Consider the following 19,265-nt stretch of genomic DNA (forward strand, 5'->3'; position numbering starts at 1 on the left):
ATGAGGAAAAGTAAAAACAACAACTGGGCGTGTTTAGTTTTGTGAAAAGATGACTAAGGGGGGACCAATCATCTTACAACAGACTTCAAATATGTTAAGGGCTGTTATAAAGAAGATAGTGATCAATTGTTCTCCACATCCACTGAAGGTAGAACAAGAAGTAAAAAGCTTGATCTACAGGAAGGGAGATTTAGGTTAGATATTAGGCAAAACTTTCTAACTATAAGGGTAGTTAAGCTCTGCCAAAGGAGGTTGTGGAATCCCCATCATGGGAAATTTGAAGAACAGATTGGACAAACTCCTGTCAGAGGTGGTCTAAGTTTACTTGGCCCTGTCTCAACACAGGGGGCTAGGCGCAATGACCTCTCAAAGTCCCTTCCAGTCCTACATTTCTCATTAGGTGTAAACTGGCATAGCTCCATTGATTTCAATGGAGATATGCCAATTTACACCAGGCTGAGGATGTGACCCTATTAATTTTAGCAAAGCCTGAAATATGCGTATGTATGTGTAAGAGGGGGCATATTTCAATTATTGTAACTGGCAGAGTTCATTAGAAAACTTAGAGCTCCTGCAAGGTTTCCAATATGATTGTGCTCACAAACAATACAAATGTGTGGTTTCAGAGTAACAGCCGTGTTAGTCTGTATTCGCAAAAAGAAAAGGAGTACTTGTGGCACCTTAGAGACTAACCAATTTATTTGAGCATAAGCTTTCGTGAGCTACAGCTCACTTCATCGGATGCATACAGTGGAAAGTGTAGAAGATCTTATTATATACACACAAAAAGCATGAAAAAATACCTATTAGCTATTACCAGCAGGAGAGTGGGGTGGGAGGAGGTATTTTTTCATGCTTTTTGTGTGTATATAATAAGATCTTCTACACTTTCCACAGTATGCATCCGATGAAGTGAGCTGTAGCTCACGAAAGCTTATGCTCAAATAAATTGGTTAGTCTCTAAGGCAATACAAATGTGTGACTCCTAAGAACCACATTTGCAGCTTCATTGAATTTATAAACTCTGCTGGCAGAATTTAGGTATGCACAATACTAAGCAAAACCTCCCTATATTTTACTTATGACCAAAAGATTATTTTTTACCACTCAAACAACAGAAGTGCTTAAGTTAGGATCATAGAATCATAGAAGGTTAGGGTTGGAAGGGACCTCAGGAGGTCATCTAGTCCAACCCCCTGCTTGAAGCAGGACCAATCCCCAATTTTTACCCCAGATCCCTAAATGGCCCCCTCAAGGATTGAACTCACAACCCTCGGTTTAGCAGGCCAATGCTCAAACCACTGAGCTTTCTCTCCCCCTCCCAAGGATAGTTAAGATTAGTTAAGATTATAGGACCTAATTTTCAAAAAAACCTTGCACCTAACAGCTTCTATTTAGGCATCTAATTAAGTGGCCATTTTTTCAAGAGCCTCAGCACCTAACAACTCCCCTGGAGAGCAGTGAGAGTTCCTGGATGCTGAACAATTTTAAAAATCTGACCTGTAATTTACAGAAACTAGTTAATGTTTATAAAGTACTTTGAAGGCGGAAAGCACTACACTTGTTAAGTAGTACATCATTTACCTTAGCTCTGTTACTTTTAGCATTTAATTCAATATTCTCAGACTGACAGTATCACTTCTTAAAAAACCCTAGAGTTGTGTGCAAAAGCAAAGTTAAAAACATTTGCAGCCATAACCCTGAAACATCAATTTTACAGTTGAACAAAACCAGACTATGAAAGCTCTCCTTTACACACTTTCTGTGATTATACAGAACTACTTCTATCTAGATTCCATAACATCTTTTTAAATAGGGCTGAGCAATCTAACAGGAAATGTACTGATCAGTCTCTATGTAACATTCCCCAAAACAAATGCAGCTTACGTGAAACCTGGCACATAGTTTTAAAAGATCACAAATGCGTCCTGTCCAACAAGATCCAATAATCTAGTAAGAATAAAGTCATCAGGAAGATTAGTAATGAGACTTCCTGTATGTTCTTATTAGTCAAGCTATTATGAATTGATTCAGGAAATTTGATTAATCATTTCAACACCAGACGCTGCAATCTTACGTACGTCACTTTGTTGGTATAGCTCTTTGCTACCATGAAAGTAACTACTTTTTTCACATAGTCAATATTGACAATTAACTGGTAAATGTTAAAGACATCTTACAAATGTATAATCTAAATTGTACATGTTTAAAAGTTGCATGCTGGCTGTTTTGTCTGCATTGTTAAACTTAGAACAGTACTCTCACTCACATCTACCCCAAACTATCACGCAACATTAAACATAATACAGAAACCAAATGATGTAGTGAACGATTTGCTGTAATTTAATGCAGTATTACCCAACAGAGGGGAAAAAAATATAACCACTTCTCTCTCATTCATGGTTCAAGCACCATTCTTCAAAAGCCACTACAAGACGTGATTTCTTTACTGTAAAATATATGTATTCTGGACAACAAGATTTCTCTTCTTCCTCCATCTTAAAATAATCAAACTATCTTGGCTCTTCAAAGTAAAGGTCGTAAGAGCTAAACCTAATCTGCTTTAATATCTGTACCCTGATTCCATGAAAACAAACACAGCTTCATACTATTTCAGAATTTCTGAACATTTCACAATTGCTTCCAGCTCAGTTCAGCAGAAACCTGGAAAATTTTTAGCTACTGTACACAGAAAGGTAATTTTGATTATTAAATTGGAAAGATTTTTTTAATGTTTTATTAAAATAAATACACAAGGAGTATTAGAGATTGTTGATAGACATAGATGCACTTCCATTTTACAGACTAGTGAGTACCATGAAAGGGACTCCAGTTTTCCAAACAGTATTTTTTATCATTTAAAACAAATCCAGAAAATGAAAGCATTTACTCAAGGATTCAACATCTTATTTCTCAGTCTGTAAGCCAGTTCTTTTCACTGATGACAGTGTGAAACTTCTGAAATCCAGTCATGAACCATCAGGACCTTTTCCAATTTCCATTAATGTGAGGTATGTATTGTACAGAAAAGGAATATTCAGAACTCTCTGCTTGTGTGAAGTTGAGTCATCTTCTGGAGGGGTATTAAAAAGAACCATCTGTGGACCCAGTGGATGAAGTATTTGGATTCATTTACTGGATTGTACACAATATGATGGACACTTAACTATTGCCTGCCCATGTAACATTACTACCAACTAAAGGATAGTCATTTTGGTTGTTTCCGCTACATGAATTTTGCAAGCCCAAAAGGACCAATACATCTCTTTGTCCCTTTTTTCCCCTTTTCCTCAAGTAGGAAAGAAAGCAACTTCTCTACTAGCCTGTCTACACTCACACTGGAACTAGGGACTTGGCAAGACCCATCTTTAAAGGGACAAATTGAAACTCGTCAATTTCACAAAAAGCAAAAATTATTTTGATTAACTCTGATCTGCCCATGCTCCCTGGCAACCCTTCTCCCCCAACAAAAAACAAGAAAAAAATCCCCTCCCAACAACAACATTTTTGATTATTTAAAACTTGTATCCCCTGTTATGTGGAAAAACCACAAACAGGAGAAACTGACAAGACTCCATGGGAAACAGAGTGTACAAAGTGGAAAAAAATATTTTCCCCTGATTTATTTCAGTTAAGGTAACGGACATGTTACTAGTAATACTAATAGGTAAAATGTTTTAGATGAGATTTAAGTTTCTAGTAAGATTATATTTAAAAGGTTATGTCAAGACTGCCATATTTCCATAAACTGTATTATAAGGCCATGGTAATCAACTAGCAGCTGTTCCCAAACTTCACTGGTTCATATACTACCTTCTTAAAAATTGTTGTGAAGTGAGCTGACAGAACATCAAATTCACGTACCACCAATGATACACACACATCTGTTTGGGAATGCCTGAACTAGTGGATAGCCTGTTCTTACTAACACAGATTCAGTGTGAATGCAGACAAGGTCTATGCACAGTCAATCCCACTACACACTGATTTAGCCAAAGATTTATAAAGTGCAGATAGCTTTGACCACCATTTTACAAACAGAAGAACTGCAAATAATGGGTCAGATTGATATCCTGCCTAATAGTTTCAGATACTGCAAAGGAAGGCGCAAGAATCCCCAAATTGGAAAATGATGGAATTAACTGTCCATTGAAGAAATTTTAATTCCTGTGATCGTCCCTAGCATTTGTTTTAGATAGGGACTGCATTTCCTACCCATCCAGTCTTCTGATACAGGGACTGATTTTAATGAGAGATTGCACATTTTCATTAACAGCTAAGCACTTTATACTTAAATACCTTCAGAACTACTGGTTATATATCATCCAGTCCTAGTAACTTGTTGCTGTTTTTCCAGTATCTCCTCTTTTGACATGTCAGTCTCTGACAGTATCTCAACTTTAATGCCTAAAAATCATAGGCCTGGGGTAGGTCTGTGATGAAGCCTGATGCAAAGAATCATTAGTTTTCCACAATGTCCGTTTCCTCTTAATTGCTCCCTTTACTCTTTGGAAGTTCATTGAACATAACAATTCTCACAGGCTTCTTGCTTCTAGATGCTCTTGCTTTTTAAATAATTTCTTGTTTGTATCTCTTTAGATGCTTGCCCTTCAAGCTTCCTCTTAGTCCTCCTAATTTCCATTTATATTTTACTTGCATTTGTTCTTTTCTATTGGTGTCACATGGACTAAGGGTAAATCTACACTAGAAACGCTGCAGATGTGTCATTGTAGCATAGACATTTACTATAGCGATGGAAGGGGTTCTTCTATTGCTGTAGTAAATCCATCTCTCTGAGAGGTGATTATTGATCTGGGGTGGGCAAACTATGGCCCGCGGGCCATTTTAAGCCCGGTCCTCAAGTTTCTGCTGGGGAGTGGGATCTGGTGCTTGCCCGACTCTGGCGTTGCAGCCAGGGAGCAGGGTCGGGGTCACTCCATGCAGATCCCGGAAGCAGCCGCATGGCCCCGCTCTGGCTCCTATGTACTCCAATGACCCCCTCCGGCACACCAATGGGAGCTGCAGGGGCGGTGCCTGCGGACAGGGTAGCCTGCAGAGGCACCTGGCTGCGCCTCTGTGTCGGAGCTGGAAAAGGGACATGCTGCTGCTTCTGGGAGCTATTTGAGGTAAGCGCCGCCCGGAGCCTGCACCCCTGAGTCTCTCCCCATGCCCCAACCCCCTGCCCCAGCCGTGATCCCCCTCCTGCCCTCCCAACCCCTCAGTCCCAGCCCAGAGCACCATCCTACACCCCAAACTCCTCATCCCCACCCCAGAGCCCGCACTCCCCCCCCACCCCCCCGTTTGGTGAGCATTCAAAGCCCACCACACAATTTCTATTCCCAGATGTCAGGTTTCAGAGTAACCGCCCTGTTAGTCTGTATTCGCAAAAAGAAAAGGAGGACTTGTAGCACCTTAGAGACTAACCAATTTATTTGAGCATGAGCTTTCGTGAGCTACAGCTCACTTCATCGGATGCAAGTTTCCACAGTTTTCTTATTCCCAGACGTGGCCCTCAGGCCAAAAAGCTTGCCCACCCCTGCAACAGATCGAAAGAATTCTTCTCTCTACTGGCTTACTTACATTACACAGGGCAGGACGTTTTTCACAGCCTCGAGCAATGTACTTGGGCTGACCTATCTCTGTTCGGCAGACCTGCCCTAAACTGAACCATCTCCATGATCAGGGTAAAAAATTTAGTTTCCCTAATTCTGCCTGCTTGAATTATTTAACTACATTCTTCACTTAAGGAGAAAAAAAAAAAAAAAGTCTCAAGGTTAGTGGCCCGGTGTTTGCTTTCGGCACAATCCCTCCCGGGGGGTGCCAATGGAAGCGAGGCTTTGGCACGATTACCCCGGACTGAATCCTGCCCCGCTGACGGCCTTGGCCCTGGCCGAAGCCGCTGCGGGGAGCGTTGCGCTCGCTACGAGCCGCCCCTGCCCCGGGAGGAAAATCTTTGAAACAACCGCTCTGGCTCCGGGGCAAGCCGGGGCCGCCTCGGCGGCGCGCCAGCCGCTGGTCTGAGCCCGCGGCGCGGCGCGGGGTCCTGGCCGGGGGCCGGCGGCGTGGCCGAGCCAGGGCATTTGTACCTTGTACCTGGGGGTGCCCCCCCCTTCCCGCTGCTCCTCTTACCGCGCAGCCTCCTTCGCTCCGTACCCCTCCCCCGAAGCGCGAGGGCCCCACAGCCTCCCGCCGCGGCCGGTACCGGCCTGGCAGGGGGCCTGGCGCCCGGACTAGAGTTTCGTGGGATCTGAGGGGCGTGGGCGCCAGGCGGGGCCCAGCCGCCCCGGCAGCGAGCGCTCGTGAGGGCCGGGCTGGGGCAGCCCATCGCGCCCCCGAGCCGAGCGGGGGCCGGCCCCGCTCCGCCGGCGAAGGAGCGGCGGTAACCTCCGCCCGGGGAGCCTGCCTCCAGCCCCGCCCGCGGGAGGCCGGCCCAGGGCCGGACACACAGCCGGGGGGGAGGGGCCGCGCCGCGCGCGCGGCAGCTCCTACTTACCGCCCAGCCGGCGCCTTCCAGCCTCGCGCTCGGCGAAGCACCAACAGCGGCCGCTGCGCGCGCGAACCGGATGCGGAAGCGCGGAGGGACGTGAGGTCACGGGCCCAGCGTCACTTCGGAGGAGAGGGGGGGGGGCGCCACTGACTAGGCGGCCGGGGAGTGCGCGCGTCTGCTCGGGGTGCCGTGGCGGCCAGGGCGCGCCGCAGGGGCCTGAGGGGGCCGCTGCCTCCCGCGGGGGCGTTTCCTTCTCGCCCTCCCCGGCTCCGCGTGAGGCAACGCGGACAGACCCCTCTCCACCCCCGGCAGGCCGGCCCCGGCCGCAGCCCCGTCACGGAGCGTCGCCCCAGGCCCCGAGCCCGCCCGCTGCCCATCTGGCTGCAAGGTGTCCCCCCAGGACAGCCCCCTGCGCTCCCGGCTTCGGCGGTGAAGCTCTGGCCCGGCCAGGGCAGGGAGTTCGGTCTGCACTCAGCCACCCCGCCGCCGCCGCCAGGATCGAGGAGATCTACCCGGCTCGCTGCGGGGCGAGTAAGCGTAACTCGGGGGCTGCCAACTCCAGGCTTGTGTCCCCCAAAGCCCCTTGTAGCCAAGAAAATTTCTCAGAAAAGCTCGTCAGTCAACTTCCGTTCAATATGTATTTTACTATTAAATGCCAGTAAACCAATTAAAAGACAATACAAAAAACAGTATTTCACATATCCAGGAGTACTTTAAGAAGGGGAAATTAAGGCTGAAAATTAGGAGAAACTTCCCAACATGAGATCTGTTATTATTGACTAATCTTCCAAAGGAAGATCCACCACTTGAAATTTACAAGTAGAAACTTTAGTATAAATACAATCCTTCACTAGCAGAAGGACAGACATAAATAACCTAATAGGTTTCTTCAATCTCTAATTTCTCTGATATCCTACATGTTTACAAGTTTAACTTTCCCTCCCACTGAATATTATTCTACAGATGTGTTAGGCTGCATTTTTCCTGTCAGAATCAGCATTTCCTTCCTCTATCGCTCCCTATGTATTATTTCTCCGTCTGCATAGATTATAGTTTATACAGCTCTACTATCGTATATTAAAGGATACGAGTCAGATTTTCTGTCCTAATCTGATTCTAAGAGACCAAAAACTCACCAGTCTGCACTGGCTGATAATTGCCCCTGGGACTGGGGGAGGACATAAGAACGGCCATACTGGATCAGACCAATGGTCCATCTTCCAACACTGACCAATGCCAGGTGCTCCAGAGGGAATGAAAAGAACAGGCAATAAGTGCTCCAGGGGGAGTCCTCACTTAGTTAGCTGGTTTATTGGGTTCCTCTCTATTTTAATAATCTTTACTACAGCATTACAATATACAGTTCTTTAGCAAACAAGACTTATCTACCATCCTCCTGATCTGAGCTTTCATTAAAGCTTCAACATGGAGGTACAGTATTATAATTATGCTCGCTGTACAGATGAAAATTTCACTTTTTCTCTCCAATAAGGCCAATGATATACAATTCTGGCTCTCAAGAGCTATTCACTTCAGCTATGAATTTACAGGAGCACAATTGCATGTATTGTAAATGTTCTGTGTTCCCTGACAGCAGAAGCCAGTGGTGTTCAAATGAGACATAAAACTTGGCAATGTTCAGGCACATAGGCACTGCCTGACTTTTCCATGTGCTCCCCTAAGAAACCATCATCAGAGGAGACAGACAGTAGAAACTTACCCAATAAGCCCAATGTCCTCTATTGCCATGTTGCAAAAATACTCCTGTTCAGCAAAGGAGCTGATCACCGAAGTATTGGCAACAGTGGAAACCACTGGAACATGCTGAACATCTCTTTATTATGGACTACAGCCATCTTCCCTCAAGTGTTTCTTTGAGCAAGACTGGAACATATTAGGTGCTTTCATTTTTAAAGAATCAGCAGATGTTCAGTAAGTACCTAAACAGGCCCAAAGAAAAGTTTCCAAGAAATATATTTATAGGAGAGAATTTTTTAAAAAACATATGCCATTAAAGTTCCTTTGAAAATGACTCCATACCAACTCTCCTGTCATTATCAGCACTGTGAAAATTGCTTGAATTCTCACAATTTGAGACTTCATTCCATTGAGAGTTGTACGCTGTCAGTCTGTTTCTGTGGCGGCTGCTGGTCATACTTCCTTGCTGGAAAAGAGTTAAAACATAATTAAATTGTTATCCCTTATACTCTATAAAGGCATGGTGATCACTGGGAAGGTGGGTTTAATAGAAAGACTAGCTCTGGTAGAAGACCAGTCTTGGTCTGTAATTTAAATAAATGTTTCACTGAAGGAAAACTACTGATTTCACAAAATTTCCAATTCATTAAATTTGGAGGCAGTAACTACTCAACAGAAATCAGATGTTATGTTACACCCCGTCAGTTTAAGTAGAACAACCCTTAATGCCACCATTTGTTATTTCGGAATTGAAGACAACAGTAAAGGATGCAAATATATATACACAACACTGCTGGGAAGGTTGTGTGGGCATGAATGAATCTGTTACAACTTGTAACAGATTCTAGCTATTTAGAATATAGTCCCGCTCTCTGTGACTAAAAAGCTCTAGAGACTACTAAGAAAAAAAGGATTGGCCAAGTTTATTACCCAGTGGAAACTACCTGGGTAATAAACTCGATTTAAGCCGCTTCTAATATGCCAGTTGTGACCATGAAGCAAAGTATCTCAGCCTGAGATAAACTATAAAGACAGCCCATAACTTCAGAAGGAGTGGGAGAGTTGGGCACTCAATCCAGCTCACATGTTCTGGAAACCCAGACTTAAGATATCCTAATGAAAGACAGGGGAGATGGAAAGGAGAGTTGTCACCCTAGATGGGAAGGGAAACATCTGGGATACATCCTGAAATCTTTCAGTCAGAAATGTGAACAGAAAGGGGATAGGATCTCCCTAAGTTTTTCTAAACAATTACCTCTATATCTTCAAAAGCAATGAAAATACTAGCAAAACTCATAGTGGTGAGAAACTGTATCTATTCCAGTCTGCTGAGGTATCCAGTTGCCAGTGAGCAGAAGTGGCATTATTGGGCAGTGATTTGAAAGCAGAAGCTACTATCAGCATCAGATGTACACAGCAGAATGCAGGATGAAGGCTGCTTCTGAACTTCTCCAATAGGTCAGTGCAGATCCATAACGGCTCAATACCTTTAGTCAAATTTCTCCCCAATGACTATCCCAATGGATACACCTTTCAGGGGCCATCTCCTGTGATGACATTGCTCAGACTTACTGCCATTGACCCACCGAGACAGTCCTGGCAAAACCTATGCTGCCAATTTATATATACTTAGAAGTTATAAGGAAACAATGCAAAGTTATGGTTCCCCCAAGCAACTCTAGCTATACTATTGCACACATATGGTATATTTTATTACTGTAGATGGTATTTAAAAATATAAAAATTAATGCATAAGCACTATAGGGTGAGAAGAGCCTAAAAATACTTACTTTCTTCTAACAAGCCTTTTCAGAAGGTATAAACTGTAATAGATGCACACACTTTGGTTTTGCACTTCCAGCTGAACCAGCTGAAAAACTCCCATACCTGAAGAATTTTGAAGGATTCTAGCTCCCAGTAGTGGGCTCCCTGATGCTTCTAGCTGCCATGGAAGTTTGGAGTATCAACATATCAAACATATCTCCAACTCTGCAAGGAAAGCAGCTAGAAGGTGACGAGGATCTATTACAACTTGTACCTTATGAAAATAATTCCACCCACCCCACCTGTCGCGCCAGTTGTAAAATAATCCCCCTCTTGGAGGCTACAAAGTTCAAAGAGGTCTCCACAGAAAGAGAAAAATAGCACCCAAAGGATCAATGAACAAAAATTAACCCACCAATTGCAGTTTTCCGGCACCAATTTGGGGTACATAAACCGCTCCCAGAACCATCATGATAAATACCACACATCTACTATGGAAATATCCCATCATTCTCCAGCTAAGCGGGGTGGGGGGGAGGGGTAGCAGTATGTAAGTAAAGGTATACCACCACCAGAAAGTGCTGAAGAGTTTTCTAGAAACAGAATCTTTTCCCCATAAAACAAGAACTTCTAAAAGGTAAGTGCTCAGAGGAGCATAGGAACCCATTAACCAGAGAACATGACATACACTGACCCACCCACTCAATTTAGGAACCATCGATCAGTGAGTGAGTTCACCACAAAGATCAGTTCAGCCAGTCTGCAATCATGCTGTTCCTTACCAAGAAAGTAACTCACAATACGTAGGCCCATCAATGGCCATTAGCCAAGATGATCAGGGCTGCAACCATATACTTTGGGTTCCCTAAACCTCTAACCGCCAGAAGCTGGGACTGAATGACACGGGATGGATCACTCGATAATTGCCCTAGTCTGCTCATTTCCTCTGAAGCATCTGGTATTGGCCACTGTCAGAAGACAGGATACTGAGCTAGATGGGCTATTGGTCTGACCTAGTATGGCCATTCTTATTTCTTAGTTTGTGGGACACTAAAAATTCCCACACCAAAAGGACAGTAGGATATGGGAGATGTGATCCTGTCCTTCCTTGCTCATTCATAGATGAGATGGTGGCCTGATTTTAGAATTGAAACCACCTTTTAAACACCAGGACTCAAAAGCACTAGATTTTTCTTCATCATCTACCCTTCCACAACTGTGTATCGTTATTGCTCATTGGGGTGGGGGAGCTTGTTGAGGCTCAGATTCTGAGGGTGTGCCTGAAATGGGCCAAGTGTCAGTTAGAGCAGCCACTTGGAGCTCTGCTCTGCCACACTGCCTCCTAAGACAATGTGGGGGTGGCTAGTGCAGCTCTGACAGCTACATGCCAATGAAGAGTTGCCCAACACCAGGGAAATTCCCTGATGACCATTTACGGCCAGATCCCCCCCCCGCTTGTGCCATCTGAACAGATACAGCTGGTATTGTAATAAAGAATTGGGAACTGCTGCTACACATAAATAATACACATAAAATAATAAATCTTCCATGGAAGCAAAGTTAGGCCAATGCTGAGAGCCTATAAAAATCCCACCTTGAGCTCTCTGCAGTTATAAATACTTCTGCTGAACGTTCGTATTTGGAGGTCAGACTAGATGATCATAATGGTCCCTTCTTGCCTTAAGAGCTATTTCTACTTGCCATATTAGATTCATTGTTGACAACTAAAATACCCATACAGGAGGGGCCTGATTCTGCAACGTGCTGCACATGGTGAATTCCCATAGAGGCCCACTGAAGTTACCATACTTCAGGATGAGAGCCTTACATGAGAGTTAACACATGTGTGAGGACAGAACTAGGCCCTTACATTTTCCATAATTGTTAGTTTCTGACAACGTAGAACCTTGCACCAAATAGCTCAGTGTAAGATTCTGGGTTTTGTTCTACAAAGGGCTATAGTGTCGAAATATTTACTCTATTTTAAAACATGCATCTTTCTTTGACTGTTCAGGAATCTGAACATCTCAGAGGACAGAGCACGATCTTACCGATAGAATACATCTCTAATTGTTGTCTTAAGCGGATTTTTTTCATATTGTCATAGAAGTTTGGCTCTGACGGTGCCTCTGCTGTAGGAGGCACTGTGAATATTCGCATGATCTTCCTTTTATTCCTAAAATATAGAAAGAAATAATAAATAACCTGCAACACAATATTTCGAAGTATTTCAAAAAGAGTATCTTCCAGCGTCTTTATTTAGAAGCTAATTATTAAAAGACTACCTTGAGCACATATTTTAATTGAAGTAACACACTTTTTCTCATTGAAGAGTATCCTAAGAAGGATGGCAGGTGCTATTAAAAGCGAGTCAGTAGCCGTTCCCAGGAGAACGCTCATTGCTGCTTTGCTCCATAACACCCCTCCCCTTTGCAACAGGAGGTTTTGTCCCTACCTCACCAATCGTGCTGCTTCTGGATGAAATCCCTAATCATCTTCCTCTTTGTCCATGCTCTATCCCTTCCCCACTCTCCTTTTTCAGTACCGCTCTTGCCCCTTTCCCTTTACCACTGTGTCCCTTCTCTGTTTCTGCCCTATGCATAATTCAGCCGAATGCTAGCGCAAACTCCAGTCCTACCTGCATCAGATAAAGGAATGGGAGGTCACACAAACCACTGAAGCTAGCAGAACACTGTTACTCTTAAATAAATACTCAACTTCCAACACACTCGTCTGGAGTATTTTGATCCACTGATGCACAGGCATTGATCCATGAGAGAGAAGCACAGGCATTAATCACATTGAAGGAAGAATAATATAAAAGACGATAAATTATGCCCTATCCTCTCCCCTATTCTCCAGCTGAAATATTCAGAAACAGAGAGGGATGGTAGATGAGATTTTAAATAAGAGGCCATTAGTGATAACTCCCACTCCTGTACATTAAATCACTACATCAATTAGACTTAACGGTGCTGGGCAAGTAGATGAGTGGCAGGAGACCAATTTGTCTCCCCTCTCCAACAGTTGTCTCTCACCGGTTACAAAGACTGTACTAAGCCAGCACACTAATTCTCTTTACTAAAGTACCAAAAGCATCAAACTAAAACACAGGCCTCAAGACATAAGAAAGAAAAACTGCCCTCCCTAAACCTCAATTCTACTGACACATCTGTTTCTTCTTGGGATCTTCTAGATCCTCCCTATCCTTTCTATTGAAGTCTTGTTCACAGCATCCAGGGAAGCCATGTTAGCACCTCTGTTGCTATATGGCAGAGAGTCACCTTTAGCAAGGTGTTGTTGCTGCTATGTCACAGATTACACTGACAATGGTGTAACCTGCTGCCCAGGATGGAAATCATGCTAGGAACAAGGAAGTGCCACAGCAAGGAACTGGAGGAGCAGGAGGAGCGTATGGGATTCAGAGTATTAATTTAAGGGAGCCAGTGGCTCTGCTGGATCCATGTTACTCCTGGGGGAATTGTGCACCACTGCACACTCACAGAATTCATGGTCCCACGGATTATTTTTTTCTCCACAGAATATAGATTCTGCCAGACAGGCGCTGAAGTTATGCCTTTCACCCACCAGGGGCCGCTGTGGTGCTAGAACAGAGGGCAGCCAGCTGGAGGCTGCATTCCCCACAGCAGGTCCAGCTGGAGAGGCTGCATTCCCCACAGCAGTGAGGAGGCAGGGAGGGACAGAGCAGGGCACAGGGAACTGCTCGAGGATCACAGAATGGGGTTCAGAACAGTGTTCCCTCTAATTTTGTACATCTGTGTGGCAGAATGAATTTTGTTATGTGTACCAGTATGGAAGTGATGGGGCAGAGGGTTGGGATGCGAGAGAAAGGGAGCACTGGCTGGGGGTGCAGGAGGCAGCTCAGGGCTGGAGCAGAGGGTTGGGGTGCAGGCACTAGGGTGGGGCCAGAGATGAGGGATTTGGGGTGCAGACAGCCCCAGGGCTGCAGTGGGGAGAGAGGACTCCCCCCAGCCCTCTCTCGCCACAGGAGCTCGGGATGAGGTGAAGGGTGCCTCTCCCCAGCAGCTCCCGCGGGCCTGGGCCAGGGCTCCTCTCCACAGCAGCTCTGGTGGGGCTGGGCTGGGGTAGGGCCGCCTCTCCCCACATGCCTGCGCTGCCCTTGCGAGTCTACAGCGAACGCAGGTTCAGAAGGGCTAGAGGGGGGAAGACAGACTGAGGCACGGATCCAGAAGCTAGTGAGGGGACAGCATTGAGCTAGGGGCTGCAAGGGAGGAGGACTGCAGGGACACACAGGGAAAGGGGCACATATGCATGACTGAATGGGAGAGGCTAGGGGGTCAGCCAGAGTCTACATGGTGGATGCTCCCCAACAATCCTTCCCTCCCTTAAAAAAACTGTTCAATACTTCTCCCACCCACATCCAACAACTCTACAGGTTTACTCCCAGCCTCCTTTCCTGTCCCGTCCCTGAGCTCCTCCATTACCACGGCTCCCCAAAGACTTTGTACTCCTTCTGAGGGGTGCAGGAAATAGATTTCCCTATTGTAGTCTACACGGATTATTGCGGAAAGTTCTGTATTAATCTGCCTAGGCAGGAATCTATTTGTCAAGCAACCATTTCCTGAATCTTTTTTTAATTTTTTTGTCTGCATTTTTGCATAACATACTTGCAGACAGGTATTTGGAAATACATTACCCAACTAATTAAAACTGGCGGGAGACAGGATGTTTGACAAATAAAATATGCAGAATTTTAAAATACGTTGTGGAGAATTTTTAATTTTGGGGGGGTGGGGGGCACAGAAATCCCCCAGGAGGACCAGGTGCCTGGGTGCAGCCCGCCCGCCGCGGAGAGGCCCAGCTGAGCAGGGCAGGCAGGCAGGCCAGGCCGCCCCTCCCCGGGGGCAGTGCGCCGTGCGGGCGGGTCGCTCCGACCGCAGCCCTGGCGGCTCGGGGCCCTGGGGCCGCCCCGTGCGAGTCGGGCCCAGGGCGGAGGCCGGCCAGGGGTCCCCCTCACCGGCGGGCGTAGACCAGCAGCGCCAGGCTGGCCAGCACCACCAGCAGGTAGACGTTGGTGGCCTCGTTCCAGGCCTCGTGCACCGAGTAGTCGAGGGCGCCGCTGTCGCTCATGGCTCCGGCTCCGGCTCCTACCGCCGCCATAGGGCGCCCGGCCACGCAACCCGGGCTCCCCCCCCCCCGGGCCGTGAGCGCACGGGTTCAGCCATCACTTCCGGGGGGCGGGGCTAGGCGGGGGCCCGCGCGCGCGCGCGCGCGGAGGGGCGGGGCTCCTGCCTGTCACGGGCGCCCGTAGGAGGATGCTCCGGGGGTAGCTCGTCCTGCCTCAGCATGGGGGGGGCGGGATTCGATGATTTCTTGAGGCCCTCCCTGCTTAACGCTTTCACGGTGAGCCCAAGGGCCTCCAGCCCCAGCAATCACGACTCAGCAAGAGCGTCGCGCCAGGCGAGTGGCAGACAGGGCGGACTTCGCTGTGTCAGCATACAGCTCACAAACCCAATCCTTGTTAACCAAAAAAATAAAATAAAAAAAATAAAAAATGTGGCCTTTGCAGCATGGGAGTGAATAGCTCCACCACAGAGCATGGGAAAGGAGTGAAAGCATACTCGGCCGTGAGGCATAATTATATTTCATTGAAACATAAGAGCCGTACAGTTAGGGTGTAAAAAACCAAGAGGAATCTCATTCTTTCATGTTTCAGAGCAGCAGCCGTGTTAGTCTGTATTCGCAAAAAGAAAAGGGGGACTTGTGGCACCTTAGAGACGAACCCATTTATTTGAACATGAGCTTTGAGCAGGCGTCCGGTGAAGTGAGCTGTAGCTCACGAAAGCTCATGCTCAGATAAATTGGTTAGTCTCTAAAGTGCCACAAGTCCTCCTTTTCTTCCTTCTTTCATGAGATTATAAGTTTGGTTGATAAAGGTAAATGCATAGACGTAAACGATTTAAACTTCTGTAAGGCATTTGACCGAGTACGGCATGGCATTCTCATTAAAATCAGAACTGTACAGCAACAAGAAAGCACATGTGACATGGGTTAGGAACTAACTGACCGATTTCAAAAAGTAGTCGGTGGAGAATCACCATTGAATGGGTGTGTTTCTAGAGTGGTTCCATTGGTTCTAGGACTGACTGTGCAACCGTTGTATCAATTATTTGGAAGTAAATATAAAATCACTGCTAATAATATTTGCAGATGACACAGATTGGTGGAAGGGTAAAATATGATGAGGATAGGGCAATTATACAGAGATATATTTTAATGCAACCAAATACAAGGTCTTACTTGCAAAATGGAAGACTAAACTCTGGAAAACAGTGATTCTACAAAAATTAGGGGTCATACTGGACAAGCAACAACATGAGCTCCCAGTACAATGCTGTGGCAAAAACAGCTAATGTATAAATGGGGAGTAGGGAGGAGCTTTTACTTACGTATACAGCATTGGTGAGTCAGATATTGAAATATGTCCAGTGCCGGTGTGCACATTTTAAAAAGGCTGTTGAAAAATTGGAGAGAGTTTACCATACAAATTATTTGGGAACTGGAGAACATGCCTTACAGTAAGAGACTTAAAGAACCAAATCTGTTTAGCTTATTAAAAAGATTGACAGGTGATTTAATTACAGTGTATAAGTATTTTCATAGGGAGAAAATACTAGGTACAAAGGGGCTCTTTAATCTAGTAGAGAAAGGCAGAACAAGAAACAATGGCTGAAAGCTGAAGCAAGACAAATTCAAATTAAAAATAAAGCAGAAATTGTTAACAGTGAGGGTGATTAACCATTGGATGTAGTAGATCTCTAGATCTTCAAGTCAAGACTTGATGCATATCTTCTAGAAAGACTTTAGCTAAACACAGGCTCTTGGGTTCAATATAGGAATAACTAGGTGAAATGCAGCCCAGGCTCATGGCAGAGCAAGACAGCCAAAGTGCTCTCAACCCATCCATTTGGAAGAAGCCTGCCTGACCAGAAAGGCACTAACATTCCTGGAAAGTCAACTAACCTGTGCTGTATCAGACCAAGCAGGTTCTGGAGCCAGATGCCCTCCGCCAAGAACAGGCAAGTGTACACAGCTCAGATTTACTAGTACGAACATCCCAGCTGCTCTCAGTTGCCTGAGTAAAACACTAAGAGTGAAAGCTCCCCAAACTCCAACACTTAAATGGTTTTCATTCTCTAAGCTAGAAGTGGAAGTGAATTAGAAAACAGGGAGCACTGAGGTAATATGGTCCTGCCATAAAGCACAACTAAGCCACTGTCTGAGCCTGCTCGATTAAACTCAATGGAAGCCTTGCCGTTGACTTCAGTGGGCACAAGATCAGGCTATCAGAGGGCTGCTACATTTTGCACCAAGTAGGATACACGGCAGTAATCCAGCCTGGAGCTGACAAAGACGACATGGATGATTATGGCATTGTCTCCATCCAGGACCACATTCTGGAAGACACTTAAGCATGGACTTAAGTTCATCTTAAGTAAGCACATGCTTACTTTTCAGTGAAAAGTTAAGACTCCCTCTGCCTCCACTGCCTGTTTCAAAATGTTTCTACTGAATCAGTAGGCTATGAACCTGAGACAAGTTAAAACTAACACATCTCAGAATAAAAATTATAAAGCTTGCTATATACCAAAGAAATAGAGACTGGTATCTGCTTCCTGGGAAGAGTGATGTTGCCCACGCAGCATGGGGAACAAGAGCTAAAGAACACCAGTTAGGCATAATTACATTTCATTAAAGCATAATAGCATCCAGTTAGACTGCTGGGTAAACTACTAAGGGGAGTTTATCATCTCGCAAACTTTATTTAAAACAGTTAAACACTGATTCACAGGAAATTTAAACAGTTTCTCACTGAATTGCAGTGTTCTAGGGGGTCTTGTTTTCTTTTTACCAACTTGTTAAAATCTCTTGCTAACTGTCTTACGATAGCTTGCCAAGACAAGGTCCTTGTGATCTGTAAAGGGAGATATAAGGAATAAAAAGAACAATTTTTGTTCCCTCGATTTTGTTTTTGTCATTTGTTTTTCACTAATTCCTATAGGCCCTCATTGAGATCGGGGCTCCATTGTGCTGGGTGTTGATAAATACATGGTAAGAGACAGTCCCTACCACAAAGAGTTGTAGGTGCCTGTCCCATTGATTCCCTCTGAGGATCTGGGCTTTACAGTCTAAATAGACAAGACAAAGGTGGGAGATGAAACAAGTGCAGAGAGGTGGAAGTGACTGACCTGAGGTTACACAGGAGGTCAGTGGTGGAGCTGGAAATATTACTCAGGTCTCTTGACTTGACTCCCAGTCCTGTACCCTACCCACTGGTCTACACTGCTTCTCAATGTACTGTTTTTGGGGTTTGAATTAATTTAATGTAACACTAATTATCTTTAAGGGCCTGTTTCTACACCCCTCCTGCAGCCAAAAAAGCAGGTTTCTGTCTCCCCTTTCTCTCTCTCACACACACACACAGTTTTGTGATTAGTAGCATTATATGTTGCTATTGGTGGCAGGAAAGGGGCTGGAGTCTGAGCTCTGGGACCGTAGACCTGCGGGTTTTCCTTTACGGTGTAGGCCTATCCTCAGAAAGCCTTCTTCCCAGACCTGCAGCATGTGGCAACTCTCCTTCAGTGAAACAACATGGAACCTGCCATATGGGAGCTGTTGTTCTCCCCCCACCCCCACAGGGCTTTCCCCATAGGGGTTTTGGAGATGTAGGCCCTGAGTCTGGGGCCTGCTGCAGCTTCTTTATAGCAGCTCAACTGCTGTGAAGAGACTTCAAAGCTAGCTTAGCTGACCCAGAGAGTTCCCTCAGTATAGATTCAAGAGAAGAAGGAACCATTGTGATTACAGTGGATGATAAGCTGGATATGAGTCAGCAATGTGCCCTTGTTGCCAAGAAGGCTAACGGCATATTAGGCTGCATTAGTAGCCAGCAGATCAAGGGGAGTGATTATTCCCCTCTATTCGGCATTGGTGAGGCCGCATCTGGAGTATTGCATCCAGTTTTGGGCCCCCCACTACAGAAGGGATGTGGACAAATTGGAGAGAGTCCAGCGGAGGGCAACAGAAATGATGAGCGGGCTGGGGCACATGACTTACGAGGAGAGGCTGAGGGAACTAGGCTTGTTTAGTCCGCAGAAGAGAAGAATGAGGGGGGATTTGATAGCAGCCTTCAGTACCTGAAGGGGGGTTCCAAAGGGGATGGAGCTCGACTGTTTTCAGTGGTGGCAGATGACAGAACAAGGAGCAATGGTTTCAAGTTGCAGTGAGGGAGGTCTAGGTTTGATATCAGGAAACACGATTTCACTAGGAGGGTGGT

The 19,265-nt window shown here is 45.5% G+C and overlaps 2 protein-coding genes across 8 annotated transcripts in view; both read right to left on the reverse strand.

The window, feature by feature from the left end:
* Positions 1 to 6,592, reverse strand: part of SLC20A2 (solute carrier family 20 member 2) — a 71,916-nt gene extending 65,324 nt beyond the window's left edge. For 4 of the 7 annotated variants that reach the window (XM_073340278.2, XM_073340279.2, XM_073340272.2 and 1 more), the window contains exon 1: positions 6,494 to 6,592. The gene's annotated coding sequence lies outside the window, so the exon portion shown is untranslated. The other 3 variants (XM_073340275.2, XM_073340276.2, XM_073340277.2) reach the window with 3 other exon arrangements.
* Positions 6,593 to 7,782: 1,190 nt separating this feature from the next.
* SMIM19 (small integral membrane protein 19) lies at positions 7,783 to 15,155 on the reverse strand. The gene is made up of 3 exons (XM_073340281.2): positions 14,949 to 15,155; positions 12,001 to 12,125; positions 7,783 to 8,651 (listed from the first exon to the last, which is right to left on the reverse strand). Exons 1-3 carry the CDS (start codon positions 15,089 to 15,091, stop codon positions 8,587 to 8,589), a joined length of 333 nt encoding a protein of 110 aa, XP_073196382.1. The 5' UTR covers positions 15,092 to 15,155; the 3' UTR covers positions 7,783 to 8,586.
* Between the last annotated feature and the right edge of the window lie 4,110 nt (positions 15,156 to 19,265).

Source organism: Lepidochelys kempii, chromosome 4, assembly GCF_965140285.1.
Source record: "Lepidochelys kempii isolate rLepKem1 chromosome 4, rLepKem1.hap1, whole genome shotgun sequence".
In the NCBI taxonomy this organism is placed as follows: domain Eukaryota; kingdom Metazoa; phylum Chordata; order Testudines; family Cheloniidae; genus Lepidochelys; species Lepidochelys kempii.